Below are 22,239 nucleotides of genomic sequence, written 5' to 3'. Positions count from 1 at the left end.
AAAAAATACATGATTATAAATCTTCTCCTGGTGTCCCTTTTGTCTTTTTTTTTTCTGGTAATGTCAGACAAACAAAAAAACAGAGTGAAATATCTGCTGAGATTGAGAGGAATTAAAATGATTGGGCTGGACTTTTAATTTAAAAAAATTTTTTTTTTTTTTTTTAAGAACTTAAAACATTGCCTCTAAAATGTGTTTGTAAACTGTGTCTGTGTTGATAGAAGTTCACACAGATTTGCTTTGTAGCTGTTGCATCACTATTTCCCAGTCCTGTTAAAATAGTATTTCTGCTGTGGGAACAAGAAAAGGGAGTAAAAAGGTCCAATTTGTAGCAGGTCACTATAGCATTCAGAGGATTGTCTCTGATCATCACCCTACAGTCAATTTATTTAAACCAGGCCTATCACCCTACAGTCACTTTATTTAAACTGGACTTATAACACCAGTTACTTTGAGAAAAAAAAATGTTCTGATTCTGTTGATAATATTAAAGATTCTTCTCAGGGCTCATGTTTTGCCTGTATGGGCTTTCTTGGCTTCATACTCTATATACTTGGGATTTTATATTTTCCCCCATATTCTCGTGGTATAACATGACAGCTTTTCTAAAATCAGTTATGTCAACTTGGTCCAGTGAGTGCACTGGCCAAAGCCAGTCTACACATGACACAGGTCATGTCCTTTTAACAGTCAAAAAAATTACTCACACAGTAGAAATAATGACTCGTGTGTTCAATTTAACTCATCTGTGTTTCTTTTATTTTTGGGCATCATTGGAAAAAAAACACAAAAATTCAACATGGTTTTCACATTCAGATTGGGGGAAATTTTACTTTAAAAAGCACAGAGGGATAAACATGAGAAATCCAATTCAAAGAAGTGTTTAAAATCCAGCAGATTATATTCCTTAATCTTCATCCCTTTATGCAGTTTTCTCCCTCTCTCTGTTATTTGTTTTACTGCAGAGAGAACACTCCTTTGAGGTTTTCACTCATGACACTGCTGTTCAGATTGAGATCCACAGAAGGGGTCACTGCAACACACTGGGTGAGTGTGTGTGTGTGTGTGTGTGTGACATGAGGGCCACAGAAGGCCATGAGCCAATCATTAACACCCAGCATGGTGATACCTAACCAATCACAGAGCCTCATGAAAGTGACATAATTCTCTGAGAGTTTGGTTTAAGCTTGAAAGCACATTAAACCAAAATTACTCAGACCAGGTACAACGAGACACGTGTCAGAAAAAAAAGAAGAAGAAAAAAAAAAAAAACCCCCACACACACACACACACAAATACTCGCACACCCCTTCTGAACACTAATGCTTCTGAGTGCTTATTAAGTTACTACCAGATGTTACTGGCAGTTCTTATATCAGGTTTATGAAGGCTTTATGAATGGTTACAGTGGCTGTACGTGTCATCGGTGAGTCGCGTCAGTGGTGTCGGCTACGGTCCTTGTCTCTGGATTTCTTTGGGCTCGGACTTCGGCTCCTGTCTCTTCTGCCGTGACCTCTGTCTCGATGTTTGTCACGTGATGACTTGCTGTGTTTGCTGTGGTGGCTGTCTCGATCCCGATCCCGATCCCGCTCTCGATCTCTATCACGTTCGCGATCTCTGGAGCGAGATCGTTGTCGGCCCATTTTCTTCTCTCTCCGACCGTCATCACCATCCTGAGTGAGAGAGAGAGAGAGAGAGAGAGAGAGAGGATTTTGCCATGTCAGCAACTAGTGGAAAATGCTGAGGAAAAACAAATAAATGCACAAATGTGGTTGTTACATAGCCAAGCCACATAAAGTCTGTGTGAGTCACACAACAAAGTGCTCCGATCATTTCTGAATACTGATAAACCTTTGATTTCTTTGACTTCCGTCCATCCTCGTCATCTGAGTAATGATGTCGTTTTTCCTTCTGTTTCTTCTCAGCATTTCGATGGCTAACTCCTTCATCCTCTTCATCCAGCAGCAGGTCGTACCTGGAGCTTTATTGGGTAATGTTACGGGCAAAAACACCACACAAAATGGGCAAATAACCATTCAATCAAAAGCAGTTTCCTAGACACAGATTAAGCCTGGTTGGGGCCAAACTTCACTGATAATTGTTCTTCTCCCGGGTTGGACTTGGTGCGAGTTGTTAAAACTGGCCATTTAAGTCATGGTTAGATTCACTGTTAGGACTGAATGAGGTTTGAAGAGTCACAGACCCCTCTCTTAGTATAGCATATGACTCAAAATAATATTATTAATGGTGGAAAACCTCATCTCTCTTTACACACATTTGAATACACTGACATTAAATCAATGAGCCAGGCACAAGCTTAACAACTCATTTATACTAACACTATAATCAAACCCTTTGTGTGTGTGTGTGTGTGTGTTTTATGAGAGTGCCACAGTGTACTGTCCACAGTGAAACAAATGAAAGTGTTTTGAAAGTTCAAACAGAGATTTTTCATTAGGAGTCAAAGGATACTCTTGTTTGGGCTTGACTTTTTCTTTCAGAGCCAGTTTAGCCTTATTCTCCTGATCTTTCTCGTAAGCTTTGAAGTCATCCTTTGTGTACTTCCCTCCTGTAAAACAAACACAAGACTCAAATATGTAAATACCCTGGTCTCTCTTCTCAACGTTATTATGAAACACAGAGACAGGCAAAAGGCATAGAAACAGTCTGGAGAGATCATTTTTCCTAAGTAAGGAAACAATGCTTCCACCCAAAACATTTTATGACAAATGTAAAAATGTGTCCCAGCTAACTTGCAGGAACCCACATAATGAACACTCTACGTGTTTACTGAAATAAGACAAAATCTATAGATGATTAAAAGAAGGCATGCGTAAATAAATATAAACTAACTGGAAACACTCAGTGACAAAAGATAAGAGTGTTTCGGACACATGTGTCAATCCTCATCATCTGTGAGCAACTCATTCTCCAAAAGGACAGTTATTCACGTTAGATGAGACGTCCTGTATGTTTTTGTTCGGTTTTCATGTGGACTAGCCCATATCAGTTAAAAAAGTTACAGGACTATGGAAGTGAGTCATATCACTCATTGCATAAATCCCACCAAATGCTTGTCTGCTTTCCAGACTCTCTGAGTGTCAGTCGGAGATGATCTCAGTGCTGGGAAACTGCAGCGTCTGAGTGAAAATCAGCGTGTGACTCATTATCACCTTTGCCTTTCCACTTGATCTTTGCCACAGACTGGCTGAAGTCGACATGTATGCGTCTGTCATCGATCAGAACATTGTCCATTTTAAAGAATGCCTTCTCACAGTCTTCCACCTGCCACCAAAAACAAATGTATAAACACACACATACACAGCCACCATGAGGTCAATATCGGCTGCTTTATAAAGACAAAATTTTGCTTTACATTTTCTGGTGAAGAATGGACGCCTTGTGTCTATTACAAAGAGACCAGTTAGAGAAGCACATTTCTACAGCCTCTGATTAACTTGTTTTTTAGTAGGTCGTTTGTCAGTTTATGCTAAGCCTACCCAATGAACAGCATGTACATAAATCTGACTAAATGGCACCCCCTAGTGTTAGAAGTAAGTAAAGGCTGCCCCTTTGAACTGCTCTTAGGTGTTCTCAGTAAACATTTTAAGAGGTCCAGAGGAAGGTTTGGGATACCTCCACCCAAGAAAAGAAAAAAAACTGAAGCTGTTAAAGTATTTATGTATGTAAACAAAGTGTGTGTGTGTGTGTGTGTGTGTTCAAGTTTGAGTTTATTTGTATGCTGCTTTTTACAATCAAAAATTGTCTCAATGCAGCTTTACAGAGATCAGTGCCTAAAGCCCCAGTGAGTAAGCCCAAGGTGACAGTGGCAAGGAAAAACTCCTTAATGAAGTGAATAGGAGGAAGAAACCTTGGCGAGGAACCAAGACTCAACAGGGGGGGAGCCCATTCTCCTCTGGCCAGCACATAGAAAAGAGACATTTACAGTAGTGTGTGTGTGTGTGTGTGTGTGTGTGTGTGTGTGTCAGATAGATGTGGAGACGAACCTTTTCAAACTCTATAAAGGCATAACACAGAGACTCTCCAGTTTTCCAATCTCTGATGATTTCACAACTACAAAGAGACACAAACAACATCACCAGTTCAATCCAAGACACAGTTGCACATATTCTCTCCTGCATTTGTTTTTTCCTCCTTTTTTTCAGGAATGTTGTAAGTAAACAGCCGTGTGAGGCCGTGCAGCGCAGCGTGTGGTGGAGAGACTCAGACCATTTAATGGAACCAAAGCGGGAGAAAATGATCTCCAGATCCTCGTCAGTGGTGACTGGATTCAGCTTACACACAAACAGCACGTTCTCCGGAGGCCTAATGTCCGCATCTGGCAGGTCACCAACCTGAAACACACACACACACACACACACACACACAGAATCTTTAGAGTATCTACTATTATCTGTAATTCATTACAAATCCTCACACACGAGAAGGATTTTCTGTTGCACATTGACTCCAGCAGTACAAGGAGAAGAGTTTTTTTTTTTTTTTTTTTTTTAGACCTCTTCCTCTGCTCCTGCCCAAACTCACCATCTCCAGGAGAATGGCCTGAGTCTTCGCATCCTTCTCCTTCAGCATCTCCTCCATCTCCTCCGTCTTCTTCCCTTCTGTGTCGTCGATCACTTCATCCGCTCCAATACGACCGCTCTGCGGAATCCAAAACACGGTGCCGGCACGACATCAGTGTGTTTTCACTCATGTTATTCAGATCAACTTCAGTTTCACTCATCAGGAGTGATAAACTTCTGAAGCAAGTGTAAAAGGCTCTTGTTCCAGGGCAGACCAGAATCACCACACACACACACACACAAACAGGAGTCAAACCCACAACCGTCTGAACCCTGGACCGGTTCCTTACTCCTCTAGCCTCTAAGCAACATGTGGTCTAATCTATTAGACAGAGACGGGACTCAGGAAGTTTAAGAGGCCTTTTTGATCTCTCGTTATGTACAGAAATTCTGGGGGAAAAAAGGACTGTTTTCTGAAAACTAACTAATTTAAGGCTGCCGTGATTAGTCGAGGAAATCGATGACATCAACGATGAAAATGCGTCGACAGCAGCATTTCAAACCGATGCATGATTTTTTTATTTTTAGGAATTTACATTTTGGATTTCTAAAACGTTTCAATTCATTATAACTTCTAAAATGTTTCAGTTCATTGTAACAAATGTTTTTCTTCTATAACACCACATAGTTACTGCCAGGGCTGCCACTACCAACTATTTTTCTATAGATTAATCTACCCACTAGTCGAGTCGAATAGTTGAAAGAGTAATTGACTATTCGACTCAACTAGTCGGTAGATTAATCTATAGAAAAATAGTTGGTAGTGACAGCCCTAGCAGCAATTAGGCAGTGATATCGGAAAAAAAAACAAACATTTGTTATAATGCACTGAAACATTTTGGAAATTTTAGAAGACACTCACATCCAGCTGCTCCTTGGTTGGCTCAGGTGAGCGGTCAGGAACAGGCAGATCTGGAGGGTCGTCAAAAGGATCATCCAGAATCACAGTATGATTTATCCTGAGGACCGCAGAAAAAAACAAACAAAGAAAATTGCTTAAGCCTGTATGCAGTGGTTAGTGTTCTCTGTTGTTCTTGACGAGGCAAAAAGAATAAGGTAAATAAGCAGTCAAAACCAGCCTGGTTAGCAAAGTCAGTATTGTGTCGAGCGGTGACACCATAACTCATTTGTATTCGGGTAAAAACTGCCTCACTGAGGTCCTGTGACGCTCTTACCTGATGTCTTGGAAAGGAACGTAGTCCTTGTCCACGAAAGTCTCGTTGATTTTGGCAAGGACATCCATGCCCTCTGTCACCTCCCCGAAAACAGTGTGAACCCCATCCAAGTAGTCCAGGTTCTCCCCTGTGGTTATCAGAAACTGGAACCAAACAACAATAAAAACATGCTTATCATCACCTGAACAATGAATTTAAACACACACACGCATGCGCGCACACGCATACGCACTCGAACACACAGCGGGGCGTAGTGTACCTGAGATCCATGCTGGTCACTGCCATTGTTCACCATGGAAACAGTCCCTTTCTTTTTGTGTTTGATTCTGGGCACTTTCTCAGCATCAAAGAAGCGTGCCTGGTCCCCATATAGTTTACTGTGGACAGAAAAAAAACCCCCATTAAATCACAACCATCACAGTCTGACCAAAATAGTCTTAACTTTCACATTCTGCATTACTGAATATTGCACAAATACAGCAACCCATTACTGAGGGTTCAGTGTAATTTTTTACCAAATGCCTCAGTCACCAGAAAAGACAGACACTGAACAAGCACACGACAATTCAAAGATATTAATTATTTAGGTATTATCTATTTTTTTTTTTTTTTTTTAAGTACAGGCCATATATTTCTACTAACCGAGATATGCATATGTGCTCGTGAAGTTTAACATTATGGGCATAAAATTAAAATGGTATATTGTCTTTGCAGCAAACACACTCATATTCAAAACAGAATCTGTTTTCTTCTAATTTTCAGCCACTGTGAAATAATACTGACCAGAACACTGACTCTCCTCCACGACCAGAACCCGTGGGGTCCCCTGTCTGTAAAATGAAATCTCTCTAAAAAAAAACAAAATAAAAAAAAACATTAAATTATAAAGCTTGAAAATTTAATCTGAGTATTGGTATCCTGCAAAACACTTGTCACATAACAAGTGGACCCAAACAAACAAATAAACAAACAAAAAACTATTTAATCTGCAACTGCACGACTAGGGTTTAAGTGAATGACTTAAGTGTGTTTCGCTGCTGGAGCAGGTTTAACATGCACTTACCTGAACATTATGAACGAGACAATAATTGTAGTATTTGATTTTACATAACTTGAGGAAGTTCAAGGAGGCTGCAGAAGAAACGATGGATTAGGTTAGGTTAGTAATCACCATCCTTAACCTCACAACTAACATACTTGGACCCATCAAAAAGTCTTTATAGGGAATTTATGTGACGCTTGTAAGATGTTACTTCAGCATAGTAAATCCTGTCAGAACTCTGACTTAACGTTATTACAAAACCACACAGCGTAAAGAAGCTATGTGATTTAACTGGATCCCAGGTACTTCCTATATAACAACGGATCAAATGTCATGGGAAACTCCTTCACAGAATAAAGGAAGGCTATAAACATTAACTTCATTTCCATAAATGAAAGTGAGTGTTATAATCGGTGACAATTAGTAACTTAAACCAAGTATCTAACTAGCAAACTAGCTAGCTAGCTGCCTCCCTCTCCATTTAAAATACATTCCTTTAGCTACGCCTGATGTGCATCACAGAAACAATACATGGAGCAAAATCCCCGGGAATACGAGGATAAAGCGTCAAACCTTTAGGTCTCTCCTCCGTATACAGATCAATCACGATATCTCCCAGTGTTGTTTCTAGTAACACCGCCATTCTTGTTCAAACATCACGTTGTAAACCTGGGAGGTGCACTGCGCCTGCGTGGTAATAACCAAGACTTTCTTACAACGAGATGGCCAACATGTCAAGTAATTCTCACCGTTCAGGCAATGCTCTGGGCACCTAATCAAGACCAATTCAGAGCTTTGAATTTATGTAGAAGAACCTTTAGTTATCTGTCCAGATTTAAAAAAAAATAAAAATAAAAATAAAGGCAGCCCAAAGCGTCCTACAAAGCATACAATACTGAATAAAAGCGAAAAGAGATTATCGTACATTAATTGGTTAAAAAGCCCTTTCATATGTTTCGGAAGATGCAGCTACCTGGCGAGTGGTGTGATTGTACTCACATTGTTTAGCGAGTGGAGCATCTGGAAGTAAACGCACACGACGTTATCCTGCGCATTTACAGTAACGGAAGAATATTGTTGCCAAATAGTGTTTGTTAAGATGGCGTCGCAACAAACGACGCTGCTAGCTCTCATTTTCACGTTGACTTTAATTTGCACCAGTGCCGCACCAAGACAAGTTAATACGGTGAGATAGTTGATGTTAATAAAATACTGGTTAGGCTATAGGTTTCTAGCTGTTGTTGCTAACCAGATACTAACAATAGCTAACCTTGTAACGCAGATGTTGTGCTAATATTACATAAGCTAATTGGGGAGCTATGCAACTGTTGAAATTACATTAACTTAAACGTCACTGTTCTTCCAAATGTATGGCAGCGGTACTTATGAAGTAGCAGCATACAAAATTATCGATTTGTTAACATGTTGCATGTCGTTAGTCTCGCTATAGCTTAACTGGTTTTCGACATAAGTATGTGTTCATGTCCGCCTCTCGCTTCCACAGGAAAAGATTGTTATCAATACAACAGCAGTGAGTGAGAACTCCGAGCGGACGTATAATGTTCAAGTAAGTAAGGCGAAGGGACCTTTTTTGTGTGATTCTTAATATAATGGTGAACAATAGCTACTTATTTAAAAAATGCAACAAATGCTCATTATGTTGTTTGCTTCATCACTTTCAGATAAATTTGAATATAACTCTGCTTGACAACCAGACCGTTGTCAACGGTTTTCCTCTGAAGCTGTCAGAAGTGTCAAGGCTGACTCTGGATGCTTTGCTGTGTGGGTACTATTCGAAACAGAGACTTTAGTAAAGTAGTGAGTGATCCACAGAGATAGGGCGCACCTTGATGATCTTAGATTGCACTAGTGCATAGATGACTGCAGGGAGATTGGTCGTACATTTCTCACTTACATCTCTCTTCTATCATCAGAGAAGCTCTGCCTTTCACCCTTAGTAGTTTGTGCATATGATAGTCCAGAGAGACAGTCTCAAGAGTTTTAGTGAATGATGTGCATTTATCTTTTCCCCATCGTACGCGCACCAACATGTATACTTGCCTGCAACGACAGTTAATCTTTTTTCTCACTTTAACTGAATAGACTAGAACTCAACTCATGCACATCATTAGTAACACCAGTAACAAAACTTTCACATACCCTGTGTGTTCCTGCAGTGGAGCCGAGCATTAATGTCAGTGCTGGCTATGGGGTGTATGTGAGCAGTACAGTGCGTGTGATGGTGGAGCAGTCGGAGCTGCAGAGCGATGCTGGTGAAGACGTGCTCCTCCTGGCTCTGACCGAGGAGATCATCGAGTTGGAGAACGAGAGGGTAAGAATAAATAATAACTGAGTTGGAGAATGAGAGAGTAAGAATAATTAATAACTGAGTTGGAGAATGAGAGGGTAAGAATAAATAATAACTGAGTTGGAGAACGAGAGAGTAAGAATAATTAATAACTGAGTTGGAGAATGAGAGGGTAAGAATAAATAATAACTGAGTTGGAGAACGAGAGAGTAAGAATAATTAATAACTGAGTTGGAGAACGAGAGGGTAAGAATAAGTAATAACAGTTGGAGAATGAGAGGGTAAGAATAATTAATAACTGAGTTGGAGAATGAGAGAGTAAGAATAATTAATAACTGAGTTGGAGAATGAGAGGGTAAGAATAAGTAATAACAGTTGGAGAATGAGAGGGTAAGAATAAATAATAACTGAGTTGGAGAATGAGAGGGTAAGAATAAATAATAACTGAGTTGGAGAACGAGAGAGTAAGAATAAATAATAACTGAGTTGGAGAATGAGAGGGTAAGAATAAATAATAACTGAGTTGGAGAATGAGAGGGTAAGAATAAATAATAACTGAGTTGGAGAACGAGAGAGTAAGAATAATTAATAATTGAGTTGGAGAATGAGAGGGTAAGAATAAATAATAACAGAGTTGGAGAATGAGAAGGTAAGAATAAGTAATAACTGAGTTGGAGAATGAGAGGGTAAGAATAAGTAATAACAGGTGGAGAATGAGAGGGTAAGAATAAATCATAACTGAGTTGGAGAACGAGAGAGTAAGAATAATTAATAACTGAGTTGGAGAATGAGAGAGTAAGAATAATTAATAACTGAGTTGGAGAATGAGAGAGTAAGAATAATTAATAACTGAGTTGGAGAATGAGAGGGTAAGAATAAGTAATAACAGTTGGAGAATGAGAGGGTAAGAATAAATAATAACAGTTGGAGAATGAGAGGGTAAGAATAAATAATAACAGAGTTGGAGAATGAGAGGGTAAGAATAAATAATAACAGAGTTGGAGAATGAGAGGGTAAGAATAAGTAATAACAGTTGGAGAACGAGAGAGTAAGAATGAATAATAATCGTGTTGGAGAATGAGAGGGTAAGAATAAGTAATAAAAGTTGGAGAACGAGAGGGTAAGAATAAATAATAATCGTGTTGGAGAATGAGAGAGTAAGAATGAATAGACGCCCTGACGATGATCAGATGAGAACAACACACTGTATGTTTTCCTTTGCTTCCTCCACAGCTTCAGATTTTTTATCAGCACAAATCATTTTCAACAGAAAATAGAGTGTGTCTCTAAACTATCTGTGCTAACTCAGTCACACACAGAGACATTAATAGAAGTGATATTAACGCAAATATTGCCAAAATTAATGAAAAAAACTGTTCTCTCTAAAGTCAGATGTGCTCTGTTGTTCTCTCTTTCTCTCCCTCTTTCTTTCCCTCTGTTACATATTTAAGGTCCAACAACCAGAAGTGTGTGAAGTGAAAATTCTGGTGAATCAAAACCTGGAGGAACACCCTCAGATCACTAATGTCTACCCCATGTCAGAGAGCAAGCTGTCACTCATTCCTCGGGACAGTGACATCAGAATGACAGACGTGTCCATCATCGAATACGGTAAGACTCCTGTACTGCAGGGTTGGGGCTTCCATCTAATGGAGCCTGTTATGAATGGCATGGATTTTTTGCCTTCTGCCTATTGTTTTTTTTTTTTGCATATATTTCAAGCTGTTTCTTTAAAGTTGTATTGCTTACAGAAATATATTTTAGCTGGACGTTTTATTGCATTTTTGCTTCTCATTTAGCAGACATCTTTTGTCTGGAGTCAGTCACAAAAGGTGCATATAATTTTGCACACTACATACAGGCCCATTTAAGAACTGTGAATGTTCGCAATGTAACTTATATCAGTAAACTGTAAGGAACAAATCAGTTACTTTATGTGCTTATCTCTGCCTTCATCTGCCTAGTGGAAGAACAAGATTTCCTAGATACAACAAGCCACTACCCTGTGAAACATCCTGAAACTACTCAAGAGGAGGTCGCTGCACCTGGCAAACTCCCAGAAACACCGCTACGCATGGAACCAGACCTGCTTTACGACTCTGTAGAGGACCAGGATGGCTCTCCAGACTACCTGCTCCCAGAAGTACCCCTCAGAAAGTCTGAGTCCTCATACAATGTGAGTGACTGAACCAGAGACCAGGGGAGTAAACTGGAAAGGACACCCATGTAATGTTAGAAACGAGGGAACTATATGGGATCCAATAGAATGTTAGAATATTTAGAATCTTATTTAAAATCTTTCGATGCTTCATGTTCCATTGGAGTGGGTACTTACAAGTTCCAGAACACCTCAGGATTCAATTTTTTTTTTTTAAATTTTAAGTTCCACTGAGCATTGATGTGTTTCTCTGTCTTTGCGTGTAGGCCATGTGTGAGTGGATGGAGCGGCTGAGGGATCGCATGCGGCGGTTTTGTACAGAGTCCCTGCCCTTGTTTTTCCTCATAATGTGGGTGGTTGTGGTGGGCGTGGTTGGATCGGCTGTCATCATCAAGATCCTGGATGTTCTCTTCCCCTCGTGTGAACACAAGTGAGTCCTGCTTCCGCAGGCTGTCGGTAGTGTGGTGCAGTAGCCACATGAAAAGCTGTATCTTCCTGCATGCATATAATTGACTTTTGACTTATTACAGAATTCATCATGATTTTGCTGTTGTTGAGCTTTTTAGAATTACCTAGGGCAGTTGAGTAACATCAGAAAGCGGGGCTGAAACAGCAAAGTGGCATATAAACACCAATTTTTTTAAAATGAAGACAAAAAGATCTTGTTTCTAATGATACTTTTGGACAGACTTCATATTGTAATATTGATCAAGTCATTCTGAGATAGGATCCATGTGTTCTGAGCGTCTCTGCTTTAGCCAAGCACTACCACATATACTGATCAACAAGTCTGAAAGCCTGCACTGAATCCAACCTTCAGCAGCCTATAGACTGAAACCCACTCATTCAGGTGTTCATAGCCAACACCCCTAAAGATGCGTGTTCACAAACATGAACTGTCACAACCAAAACGTTTAAAATCCCTTTCCCCTGTCTTCTGTAGGGGATTCTTCCATTTGAATCCTGCCACTCTGATGCCAGAGGACGAGGAGAAGCTGAACCTGGTGGAGAACATGGAGACGGGAACTCAGAACGAGAAAAGAAGCCTTACTGGAGACTGAGGGGTATGGGGACCAATGGGGTTCAGGAGTTTTGGGGCGGGGGTGGGTATTCCTTCTCCAGGGGGGTCACAAACCTGCACAGATTTAGTCCATTTCCAAATACAATGCTTCTGAGCCTTGATTCTCAGAAGACCTCAGTGAGCTAAATCAAGACATTTTCGGTGTAGGACTTAAGACAAAACCCTGCATACGCTGTGGTCCCTCAGGAGGAGGTCTTCCCACCCTTGGTTTTGAGCATGAGGCATTTAGTCAATGGAGAGAGGAAACCAATGGCTTCTTCATTGTAGCACTTTAAAAAAAAACAAGGAAAAAATAAGAAAAAAAAAGAAAAAAAGGACACAGTTCAATTTCATATTCAGTTATAGTTACTCTGTCTAAGAGAAGAAAATTGACATTTCATTCACAGATAAGAAGAGCTGAAGAAAATGTTTTCAAGAGTTGTTTGTTGTTTTGTTTATATTCTGTGGTTGCTTCTGAATCGTGCCTATGTTGTCGAGTGGTTCTTGAACTTTCAGAGAGAGGTGTTTTCTGCTTTCAGATGGAGTTTTAGTATTAATGAACTCCTCCTTCCTGTTACCTGTTATGACATTATGATAGTCTGTGTTATGTTTTTGGCTGCTCTGTTTTACACGTGGAAGCTTCAAGAGATAAGCCACCGGCAGGAGCATGCTGAAATGGGACTTAATGCAATGTGGGGAAAAAAAGTATTTGACTGGCACTAATTGAATCCTGGATTATGATTACAGCTTGGCGCCCAGTACGTCAAGCAAACTGAACTAGTGTTTTGATGTAAACAGTCAGGTTTCCAGAGGAAAAAGTACAATAATTCCTACTTATTTCAAAATGAATGATTGAAAACTGGCCTCTGGTGTGAGATTATGGATCGTGACAAGTCACATATACCGTAAACAGTAAACAGTAAAATAAAGGCTTTTTGACGGCAAGTAAAACTCAGCATTTGACTTTTTGAAAATGTATGGCCCTTATGGAAAAAAAAAAAAAAGGCTGAGGTTTTGGCCATTTCAAAAACGACGTGCTCATTTCAGAGAATCTTCATATTATATGCCATCCGTGTGTTTGTTTGCCTATCGGTTCGTTTGTTCGTTCTCATCATTAGTTTCACAAATTCTGTTTGGAAATGTAGCTGTACAACAGACATTGGAAGTCACAGCCAACCACAGTAAGCAGCACTGGAACAGAACGATGTTTAAAAAATCTCATAACACTATTTAACAAAAAGCGTCAGATGTTCCTGGTTGGTGCTTCTGTGGTGCCTTGAATCAGTCTCAGAGCATGAAAACTGTGATGCTGTTAAAAATCTGAACACCATTTCATTTGTGTATTGTGTCCAATAAATCATTGATTACTGCATTGTCTCATGCTTTTACATCAGATCTGTAAATATAACACTTTGCACATTGTTTTTCTGAAATGATTCAAGTCAGGACATTACTGGACTCGATTTCCTCAAATTTAATTCTAAAAACTTTATTGAATGCACAGTCCTTAGTAGTGAATATAATATGATTGTAAATAAACTCACATAACAATAAAATGTCCACATACTACAAAAGCAAAAAGATGGTCCTTAATTTATTCAGCACATCCATAGCATAAGTGCAAATGTGTTTCTAAGGCATGTTTCTCCTGGAGTGAGGAAAATACAAATAAATCTTTCTACTTAAAGTCTATCTGAAGCCATTTGGGCTCTGGAACTCCTTCACTTGCTTTGGTCTTTAAAGGGAATAAACGTAGAACCCAGGTCTAAAGGCACATTAATATGTAAAACCCAATTTCCTGCATAGTTCTTTGACCGTACAAAAGCACCTGACAAAGGCTACAGGAACCAGGTTTTGTTGTAGTTGATCCCATATAAAACATGTCAAACATTTGTGTCCTAGGCCATGTCTGTTTGAACGCCCTGAGGCACATCGGTAGACGACAGGCCAAAGCTTTACACCTGGATTTGCGCTGGGGCAGCTGCTGGCATGTACAAAAGCCGACAAGATAGCCACACAACAATGTCTTGGAAAAACACTTTGCCACATCGTTGATCACGTCACCCGCTCTGCAGAAGCTAAAAAAAAATAATTATTCTATCCGCGCTGATAATGGCGGTAGTGGATTAAGCCCTTATGGGTTCTGTAGTGCACACAATCGGTTTTTCCTTGGCAACTATTACAAAGGCATTTTACTAAACCTCGTTTGTTGAAACGCCTTCAAGTATCAACTGCGAATTGGACAAATCAGCAGGAGCCGAACTCAGTGATCCATTTCTCGTACTTCTCCAAATCGGCGGCGGAAACCGATTTAGAGACTTTCTTTAGTGCCGTCTCGAAGTCCTCCATGGTGGTGGGCATATGCATCTCGTCCCGGGAAAGGTTTCGGATCTCCTCTGGAGTCAGGCCCTCGATCCGGCGACGCATGGCCATCAGAGACGCGTCTCTGCGGTAGGAGAAATATACGAGGTGAAAAAAAACCAAACCATCCCAAAACACGACACTCCGTTAACAGGTCTTTCTTGTACTAAAAACACAGACTGCCATTTTCTAGTTAAGGGGGGCTGTGCTTTAGGCCAACTTTGAAGCAATTTAATCTTTAAAAAATGACCACAATTCCAGCTTTGATCATTTGTTCTGCATGGAAAATATGCAAAGTTCAAACAGCTATATATGCTGCTCTTACCTGCTTCAATTATAATTTTAATTTTACTTAATTTTTACTTGTCAGAACAGGCTGTCAGATAGTGTGAGCCATCTCATAAATGCCCTTTGTTTTCAGATCATTTGCTCTTACACACAGTTTAGAGTTTGACCTTTTGCACTCTGTTTATATGAGAAATCCCATATCCCCGAAGTGTTTAGCGATATTATGTATTTGGTGATGGAGAAATTTTCTGTATTTCTTTCTATACAACCAATTAGACAGAAACTTCACCGGTGTGTTCAAATGTGTTCCTATTGGCACTACAACCATTCGAAGCAGACATTGACGAGCTTTCACAACTTTCAACAAGTCTAGTTATTGAAGGGAAGGGAAAAAAAAAAAAAAAGAAAACAAGATCTCAATGTTCAATTACACACAGCAGATTAAATGTGTGTTAATGACTTTCATTATAAACCACCACACAGTAGTGAGTCTCTGAGGAGGATCCGGAGTAAATAGAGACAGTGCTGTCTAGATACAGGGATTATTGTTTCAGAATGAAAGACATTCTTTGCCAGTGAGTACCACTGTGAATGTTGAATTGTCTGAAAGAACAGAAGAATGACTTAGAGAGGGTGAGAGAAAGGGTTGAGGTTGAGAGAGAGATAGACACAGAGAGAGAGAGACTCACCGGCAGACGTTAGTGATGTCAGCACCAGAATATCCTTCCATTTGCTCTGCGATTTTATCCAGGTCCACATCGTGAGCCAACTCCAGCTCCTTTAGGCTAATCTTTAGGAGTTCCACCCTTCCTTTGGCTACACAACACACACCATCATCAACAGGTCATTTATTCACACTCTCAGAGAGCCAGCGTTAACAACCCACGGCCATACGAGATGGTCTACATTTCACTGAATCCCATAAGAATATGAATCAGTTCTTACTCATAAAGATAAACACACAGCAAACAAACAGTACAACTGCTTTACAGTTTATGAATCAGATTTCAATTCCTTTATTCGACCTTGACCATTAGCGAATTTTAGCGATGAAGGCTAGTATTTCCTAAATCACCGTTGCATGTTTGTAGACTTAGACACCCAACTCCCTTCCCACTCAGACCCGGTTCTAGTGTGGACCCAGTGACGTTTACTGGATAATGTACCTGAGGGCAGTGGAATGTAAATTCTCTTCTCCAGCCGTCGTCTGAGAGCCTCGTCGATGTCCCAGGGGAAATTAGTAGCTGCCAAAACCATCACCATCTTAGAGGGGTCATTTTCTGACGTCCCACCAACGCCTTAAAAAAAAAAAAAAGGTATTTCACAGACAAAACACAATATAAAGAAAAGCATCACAAGAAACTATTAAGCTGAAAGTAATGGCTGAGAGATGGATCAGACAACGGTTACATTTCACCTGTTGTGTTACGTTGTTAAAAAGTCAAGACAGCTGTGAGAAAAATGTGGGTTTTTCTGCTCTTGTAGGCTGGCTGGTAACTTTATGTTGCATTATCATAGTGCAGTTTCACTGTGTGACTAACACAGGTGCGTATGCAATGTGAATTTGATGAGTTCTAGTCGAAGTGAAAATGCATTACATCACACATGGCAGCGTAAACACCTCAGCAGTCAAAAGGGTTTGTCTACACTGACCAAAACCAGCCATGCTGAAACAACTTGTTCCAATCGTAACTCGCGGACAGTCTTTATTTATTCTCCCTGGGGTTGTTGGGTTTTCTTTTTAAAAGAAGTTGAAGTCAGTTACAGTACCATCCATCTGGACCAGGAGTTCTGCTTTGACCCGTCTGCTGGCTTCGTGCTCCTCCGACGTTCCCCTTCGGCTGCACATGGAATCGATCTCATCAATGAATATAGTGGTGGGAGCATAGAATCGGGCCTGGGACCAGAAACAGAACCACACAGACTCACTCTTACATTCACACCTGCCATGATGTTCTAGCCTACCTAAACCTCAAGTACGCATCGTTCACAGCACCCTCATAAAAGTAAACGTCTCCAAACATGCTGTAAAAATGGACAGTAGGTGTGGCAGGTCTTTTGGCAGCTGTAGGGCTTTTCTGTTTACACTGACTTGACTTCCTTTTCAAAACTCACTAGGATGGCTCCTAATGGGATCCCCTGGCACAAATCCAGCCGAGGGACGGCCTACGACTGGAGTCTTATGACTGGTTTACAGTTTTGAATCCTGGTTGTGCTTCACACTCCCATTCCCACACAGGTCATAACTGACCTGCAGACACCTCTGTAGTTAACAGGCAGAATCAGGCTAATAGTGCTTTCCTCGTTCAAAGACGCTGCACTGCTTGACAACAGTGTGCAAGTTACAGTGTGGAACAATGAATGACTGGCCTTGTACGTGACCAAGGAAACCTGTGCTAACTTCACTCACTGACACTGAGGTGACTACCACATGACTGTCAGACTCTGTGTAACCCCGGGCGTAGAACTGATAGAAAAAGAGAGAAGACTCCTGCTGTCACTAGCCGATTCAGTGAGAAAATTAGTGAGTGGCGGTGGTATGAGAAGAGCAGGGAATAAGTGTCTGTTTACCATTTCAAACAGCAGTCTAACCAGTTTCTCTGACTCTCCTCTGTATTTGGAAGTGAGTGTGGAGGAGGACACGTTGAAGAATGTTGTTCTGCACTCAGTGGCCACAGCTTTGGCCAACAACGTCTTCCCTGTGCCCGGGGGGCCAACCATAAGCACTCCCTGAAAGAAATTATTTGGGGTTGGGGACATTAAAAACTAAGACGTTGAACTGATCTACAGATTTTTTTTTTTTTGGTAATATTTCCATAAAATCTCTCTGTCAATCTCTGTGGACTGCAGCATGTTTTCTATGAAATACTTCCCTCGTTAACTGTTGCTGTTTTAAGTTAGTAACATGACAGTTTCCACTGAAATGGCATTCATTTTGATGTTTTTCATTGTTATCATTGTTGTGGGACATGACATGCATACCTTCCATGGCCGCCTAATCCCCTTGAAGAACTCCGGCATCCACATGGGCAACACGACAGCTTCCTTCAAAAGCTTTTTGGCTTCTTCCAAATCTGCTATGTCATCCCTGTAACGCCAAAATGCACACTCTAGTAAACATAAAGCAAATTCAGACATATAATACATAAACTGAAATTAAGATTAGGGATTAGATTATAGATGATGATGATGAACCATTTCACGTTGGGGTTTTGGGATATGATGTCACGTTCTAGAGTCTCCACCAAGTCTTTGTCCTCCCCTCCTCTATCAAACCTCTTCACCTCTGTCTCTGAAACGTCCGCTTTGCTCTGTTAATCAAAAGGTATGGCGTTACATCTCCACTAACCCACTTAAAAGAGCCAGTCCCATTGACTCGTGATAGAGAAACCAGTAACGCAACTTAAGTTGTAATGTTGAGTAAATATATAGCAGAGGGCATTTGGACAACACCACATTTTTTTTTTCCTTTCTGTTTTTGTCCCTCTTTGTTCCATTGTAATCACTACAGTGATAAGTCACTCATGTTTGAACAATGTTCTTAAAAAAAAAAAAAAAAAAAAAAGTCAAAGAGATCAAACACGGGCTTTTGACTCAACGCTGTTAATACAACCAGTCGTAGTAATGCAGAATTCGAATGAGTGCTGGCCCGTTCCAAACAGTCGTACCTTGTCATCTTTGGACTTTGAAGAGTTTTCTTTTTTCTCTTTGCCCCTCTGCGGTTTGCCCTTGTCTCCGTTTGGCCCTCTGGGCGACGGCCTGACTGCCCGAGGCCCGGCGCTCAGCCTGGTGTTGGGCTTGTTGTCTTTGTAAGGCCCTGGAGCTCTCCTGACAGGACACGGAGAGGATCTGGACAGGAAAAAAAAATGCAGGCGAAAACGAAAAGGTCACTTCTGAATGAAGATTCAAAAAAAAAAAAAGACTTAAACAGAGATTAAATGACTCTCATTATGTAATTTTTCTTCTGAGTAGAAAGTAGAAGGCATGAGGAGGGGGAGAAAAAAAAAATGGGGGGGGGGAATTACCGTGATCCGAGCCCTAATCCTTTCCCCATGACTGAGTCTTGCTGGTGAAATTATCCTTGTACAAAACAACTACACAAAAGGCTTAGTCTTCAATCCCTCCCTATTTACAGGCTCAATTCTGACTCAACATACTTTACCACACTAAAAAGAAAACAATCTAAAACTTTTGATTTGGATACACTGCGCATTCTTCAGCGCTATTAGCAGAAAGCTGTGTGGCATGTATTATACACGCCGCTGCTGAGGTGGCAGAAATTTATGAGGCGCACTTTAAACGGCCAGCGTTTATTTGGATACTGTATGATACGATGGCTTGTACAAATCAAATAATAAAGTCCTCTTTCAAAGTAACTGGGCTCATTTCAGAGGATCCAAGGCAGTGAACTTCTGTAAGGGCTTTTTATGCCGCATATTTTTGGATTAACCCACACTGACATTTCGCACTTGTTTTGAGAAGATTAACCATAGGCCAGAAGGGAACTTCACCCAGCTGTTGGACAGTGTTATTGCCGACTCTCTAGCAGCTAAAGCCAAAGGGCGTATATCAAAATTCTGAAATCCCATGAGAAGCAAAAGAGGCTCTGTGTAGTTGTGCTCTTAAATCATGGAACAAGGCATTTCACTGCGGAACAGATCATATTATTTAAAATTTGGAAAAATGAATAACATAAAATCATAAGGTTTTTACCATCAAGTATGTGTTGTACTGGATGGAGCCATGTGTTCTTGATTTGGATGCATTTCTATTATGAACAATGCATTTTGAAGGAAAAAGGATTCATGTAATCCTTGTGAGAACTGTTCCGTCAAATCCTATATTAGTTTGTTTCTATTATTATCCATGGATCTATGCACGCGCATAGAGCAGTCAATATCTGACAGAGTTTCCAACTCCCATCCTCACCCCCAAAACAAAACAAAGAAACAAACAAACAAAAAAGGCAGTGCTTTTGAACTTAATACTGTTATGGAAATTTGGACGGGTGATAGCAGAAATATTACGTGAAGAGACTTGAAGAAAAGACATGACGTATTATGCTCTGTACCTGCGCTCTACTTGGACTGGCATGATGTCGTGATCTTGATTGAAACTGCTTGGTTTTGAAGGGGGCGTTTCCATACTAAAACTCTCCAAAGTCGTCATAATTTCTCTTACATGTCTGGTTTCCTCATTAATTTCTTGCCAAACCTGCAAGAAACGAACCGAGTCAATGCTTGCCTTACAGTGGCAAATCGCATACATTACAGTTACCCAGGCCTATTTTTTCTGCACAGCTTGACACGTGCAGCAGTGCCGGCAAGATTTTTTTTTGATACTACACATGTATAGGGGTATAGTGTGTCAAGAGGATCACGTATAGGAAAAAATATAGAGCCTACCTGTTGCCATTTTTGCTGTAAGACACTGTCACGAACCGAGAACAGGTATTTCTTGATTTGCTCAAGTACTCCCTGATAGCAAACCACAGCAGAACTGTAGTTCCCCAGTAAGGCATACTCCCGCGCGAGCTTCACGTTCTCACTAATTTCAAACAAACTCATTCTAGAGGGATGGAGATGAGAGCAGACGACAAGAACGTCGTATTAAAAAAAACAAAAACAAACAAACAAACAAACAAAAAAAACAAAACAGAAAAAGACACCTGTGACGTTGCAGCTTTTCTAGCAAGATATCGGCAAACTACTGTGTAGAAATTTGGACAACTATCTTAAATGACAAGACATATTGTTGTTTAAGGCGTCCATTTTTATGTTTAGTGCTTTTAAACAATGAACTTGAACAGTATCGTACGATGTAAGATCGTGCAGGTAGGCGAGATGAAAGCAACCGCTGTGCTGCTGTTTGGAAACAGGATTATTTGATTATGGGAGCAACATCATGCCTAGTAAAATAGGGGGAACAAACTACTGAAGAGCAAACAAGCTATTTCCTTCGCCAAGAAATTAGGAACGAGCACTGGACTGAGATAAGAGTCAAAACATAGTTGGAATAGCGCGAATACCTATTATCTACCAGGAAAGGGGCTTCCTTAAACTCCATTACATTGATAACTAAACTCAAACAGGCAAACACAGTAATGTCAGTAAGGACAAACGCACAGGCCAAAGTCTGTTAAAGTTATGTTAATATTACCCTAGTAAATACAGCATAGTTAAAGCTAATTTTAGTTAGCTAACGTTGGTTGTTTCACTGGTCAAGTTTAAAAGTTTTGGACTTGCCTGTTGCAGTGACGTAGAGTATGAAGCACCATTCACGAAATACAGAAAGACCACTCATGCACTTACAACAGAGAAGAGAACGAGTGTACTCTGAAAATTAAATTTGAGGGCTGTCCAAAGCCTGGTGCCCTACACTACTACTTACACCTTTTGCAAGAGCCCAAAGAACACTTTACGAATCAGAAATTAGCCTGGTGAAATCACACATAACAAGCAACTGTCCACTACCGGATGTGGCACCCGCCGACTCCTAAAATTTCCAAAGTAAAAGCCATTGACGAAGAGGCGCATTATGAAGACTCATCAAGAATAAAATGTTTAAATATTTAATTTCGGGAAAACTGAGGCATTGTAATTGCTCTGGCAATAACCAAGCTGAGCTACCCGAGGCACAACTGCTGTGTCGCTATATGGTTTGACAGGGACAATAATTCATTACGAACTGCTGACTTAATTGTTGTTGTTCACTTAGTAGATGGTAACTTTCAAACATTCCGGAACAAGGTAAACCTCAAACGTATTCGAAGTAGGTAATCTCCCGGTATGCTTTTTTAACTATTTCCTAGGTGTGAACTTTCCTTCTAGTCAGTGTTCTGCATTTACATGACATTTAGTCTACTTAACCACGAAATGGCTTTGACACTATTTCGCAAGGAGAGTTGCGGGGCTGTTTCAGTCGAACTGTTATTTTGAAACTGATTTTTTTGGTGGCCATTTTGTAACAATCCTCATTATTGCCAAATTCACACTGATACCAACTATAGCAGAAACTTTCCCCAAAATAACACAATAAAAGTCCTCATACAAAATAAAAGATTTGTATAGCTACATTAACGTACACTGAAATTAGACCACATCTATAAATATATTATGGAGTATTTATACAGAACATGTACAAATCATTTGGAAACATAAAGATTGTTAACTGCTTTTCTGCTATTTAAGGATCCAACATGGTATAAAGTAAAAACTAGAAGCTACAGTTTTACGATAGTAAAAGTTTTCCATAACAACCATGA

The 22,239-nt window shown here is 40.2% G+C and overlaps 3 protein-coding genes across 3 annotated transcripts; 1 reads left to right on the top strand and 2 right to left on the bottom strand.

Moving 5' to 3' along the window:
* Positions 1-787: 787 nt before the first annotated feature.
* On the bottom strand, positions 788-7,462 carry ppil4 (peptidylprolyl isomerase (cyclophilin)-like 4). The gene is made up of 13 exons (XM_030781936.1): positions 7,374-7,462; positions 6,822-6,889; positions 6,542-6,606; positions 6,018-6,135; positions 5,759-5,901; positions 5,446-5,542; positions 4,546-4,662; positions 4,231-4,355; positions 4,008-4,074; positions 3,174-3,285; positions 2,473-2,569; positions 1,852-1,981; positions 788-1,673 (listed from the first exon to the last, which is right to left on the bottom strand). The coding sequence occupies exons 1-13, from the start codon at positions 7,441-7,443 to the stop codon at positions 1,437-1,439; spliced, it is 1,446 nt and encodes a 481-aa protein (XP_030637796.1). The 5' UTR covers positions 7,444-7,462; the 3' UTR covers positions 788-1,436.
* A 437-nt stretch (positions 7,463-7,899) lies between these two features.
* Positions 7,900-13,907, top strand: ginm1 (glycoprotein integral membrane 1). Its single transcript, XM_030782303.1, has 9 exons — positions 7,900-7,986; positions 8,305-8,367; positions 8,483-8,582; positions 8,806-8,813; positions 8,983-9,132; positions 10,560-10,719; positions 11,073-11,284; positions 11,533-11,696; positions 12,210-13,907. The coding sequence occupies exons 1-9, from the start codon at positions 7,900-7,902 to the stop codon at positions 12,325-12,327; spliced, it is 1,062 nt and encodes a 353-aa protein (XP_030638163.1). The 3' UTR covers positions 12,328-13,907.
* A 644-nt stretch (positions 13,908-14,551) lies between these two features.
* katna1 (katanin p60 (ATPase containing) subunit A 1) lies at positions 14,552-20,542 on the bottom strand. Its single transcript, XM_030782551.1, has 10 exons — positions 20,381-20,542; positions 20,047-20,189; positions 18,644-18,824; positions 18,171-18,286; positions 17,958-18,063; positions 17,547-17,705; positions 16,746-16,872; positions 16,142-16,273; positions 15,665-15,791; positions 14,552-14,772 (listed from the first exon to the last, which is right to left on the bottom strand). The coding sequence occupies exons 1-10, from the start codon at positions 20,540-20,542 to the stop codon at positions 14,574-14,576; spliced, it is 1,452 nt and encodes a 483-aa protein (XP_030638411.1). The 3' UTR covers positions 14,552-14,573.
* Positions 20,543-22,239: the final 1,697 nt, after the last annotated feature.

This window comes from Chanos chanos, chromosome 8, assembly GCF_902362185.1.
Source record: "Chanos chanos chromosome 8, fChaCha1.1, whole genome shotgun sequence".
Taxonomy (NCBI): domain Eukaryota; kingdom Metazoa; phylum Chordata; class Actinopteri; order Gonorynchiformes; family Chanidae; genus Chanos; species Chanos chanos.
This window is presented reverse-complemented; position numbering and strand designations above follow the sequence as displayed.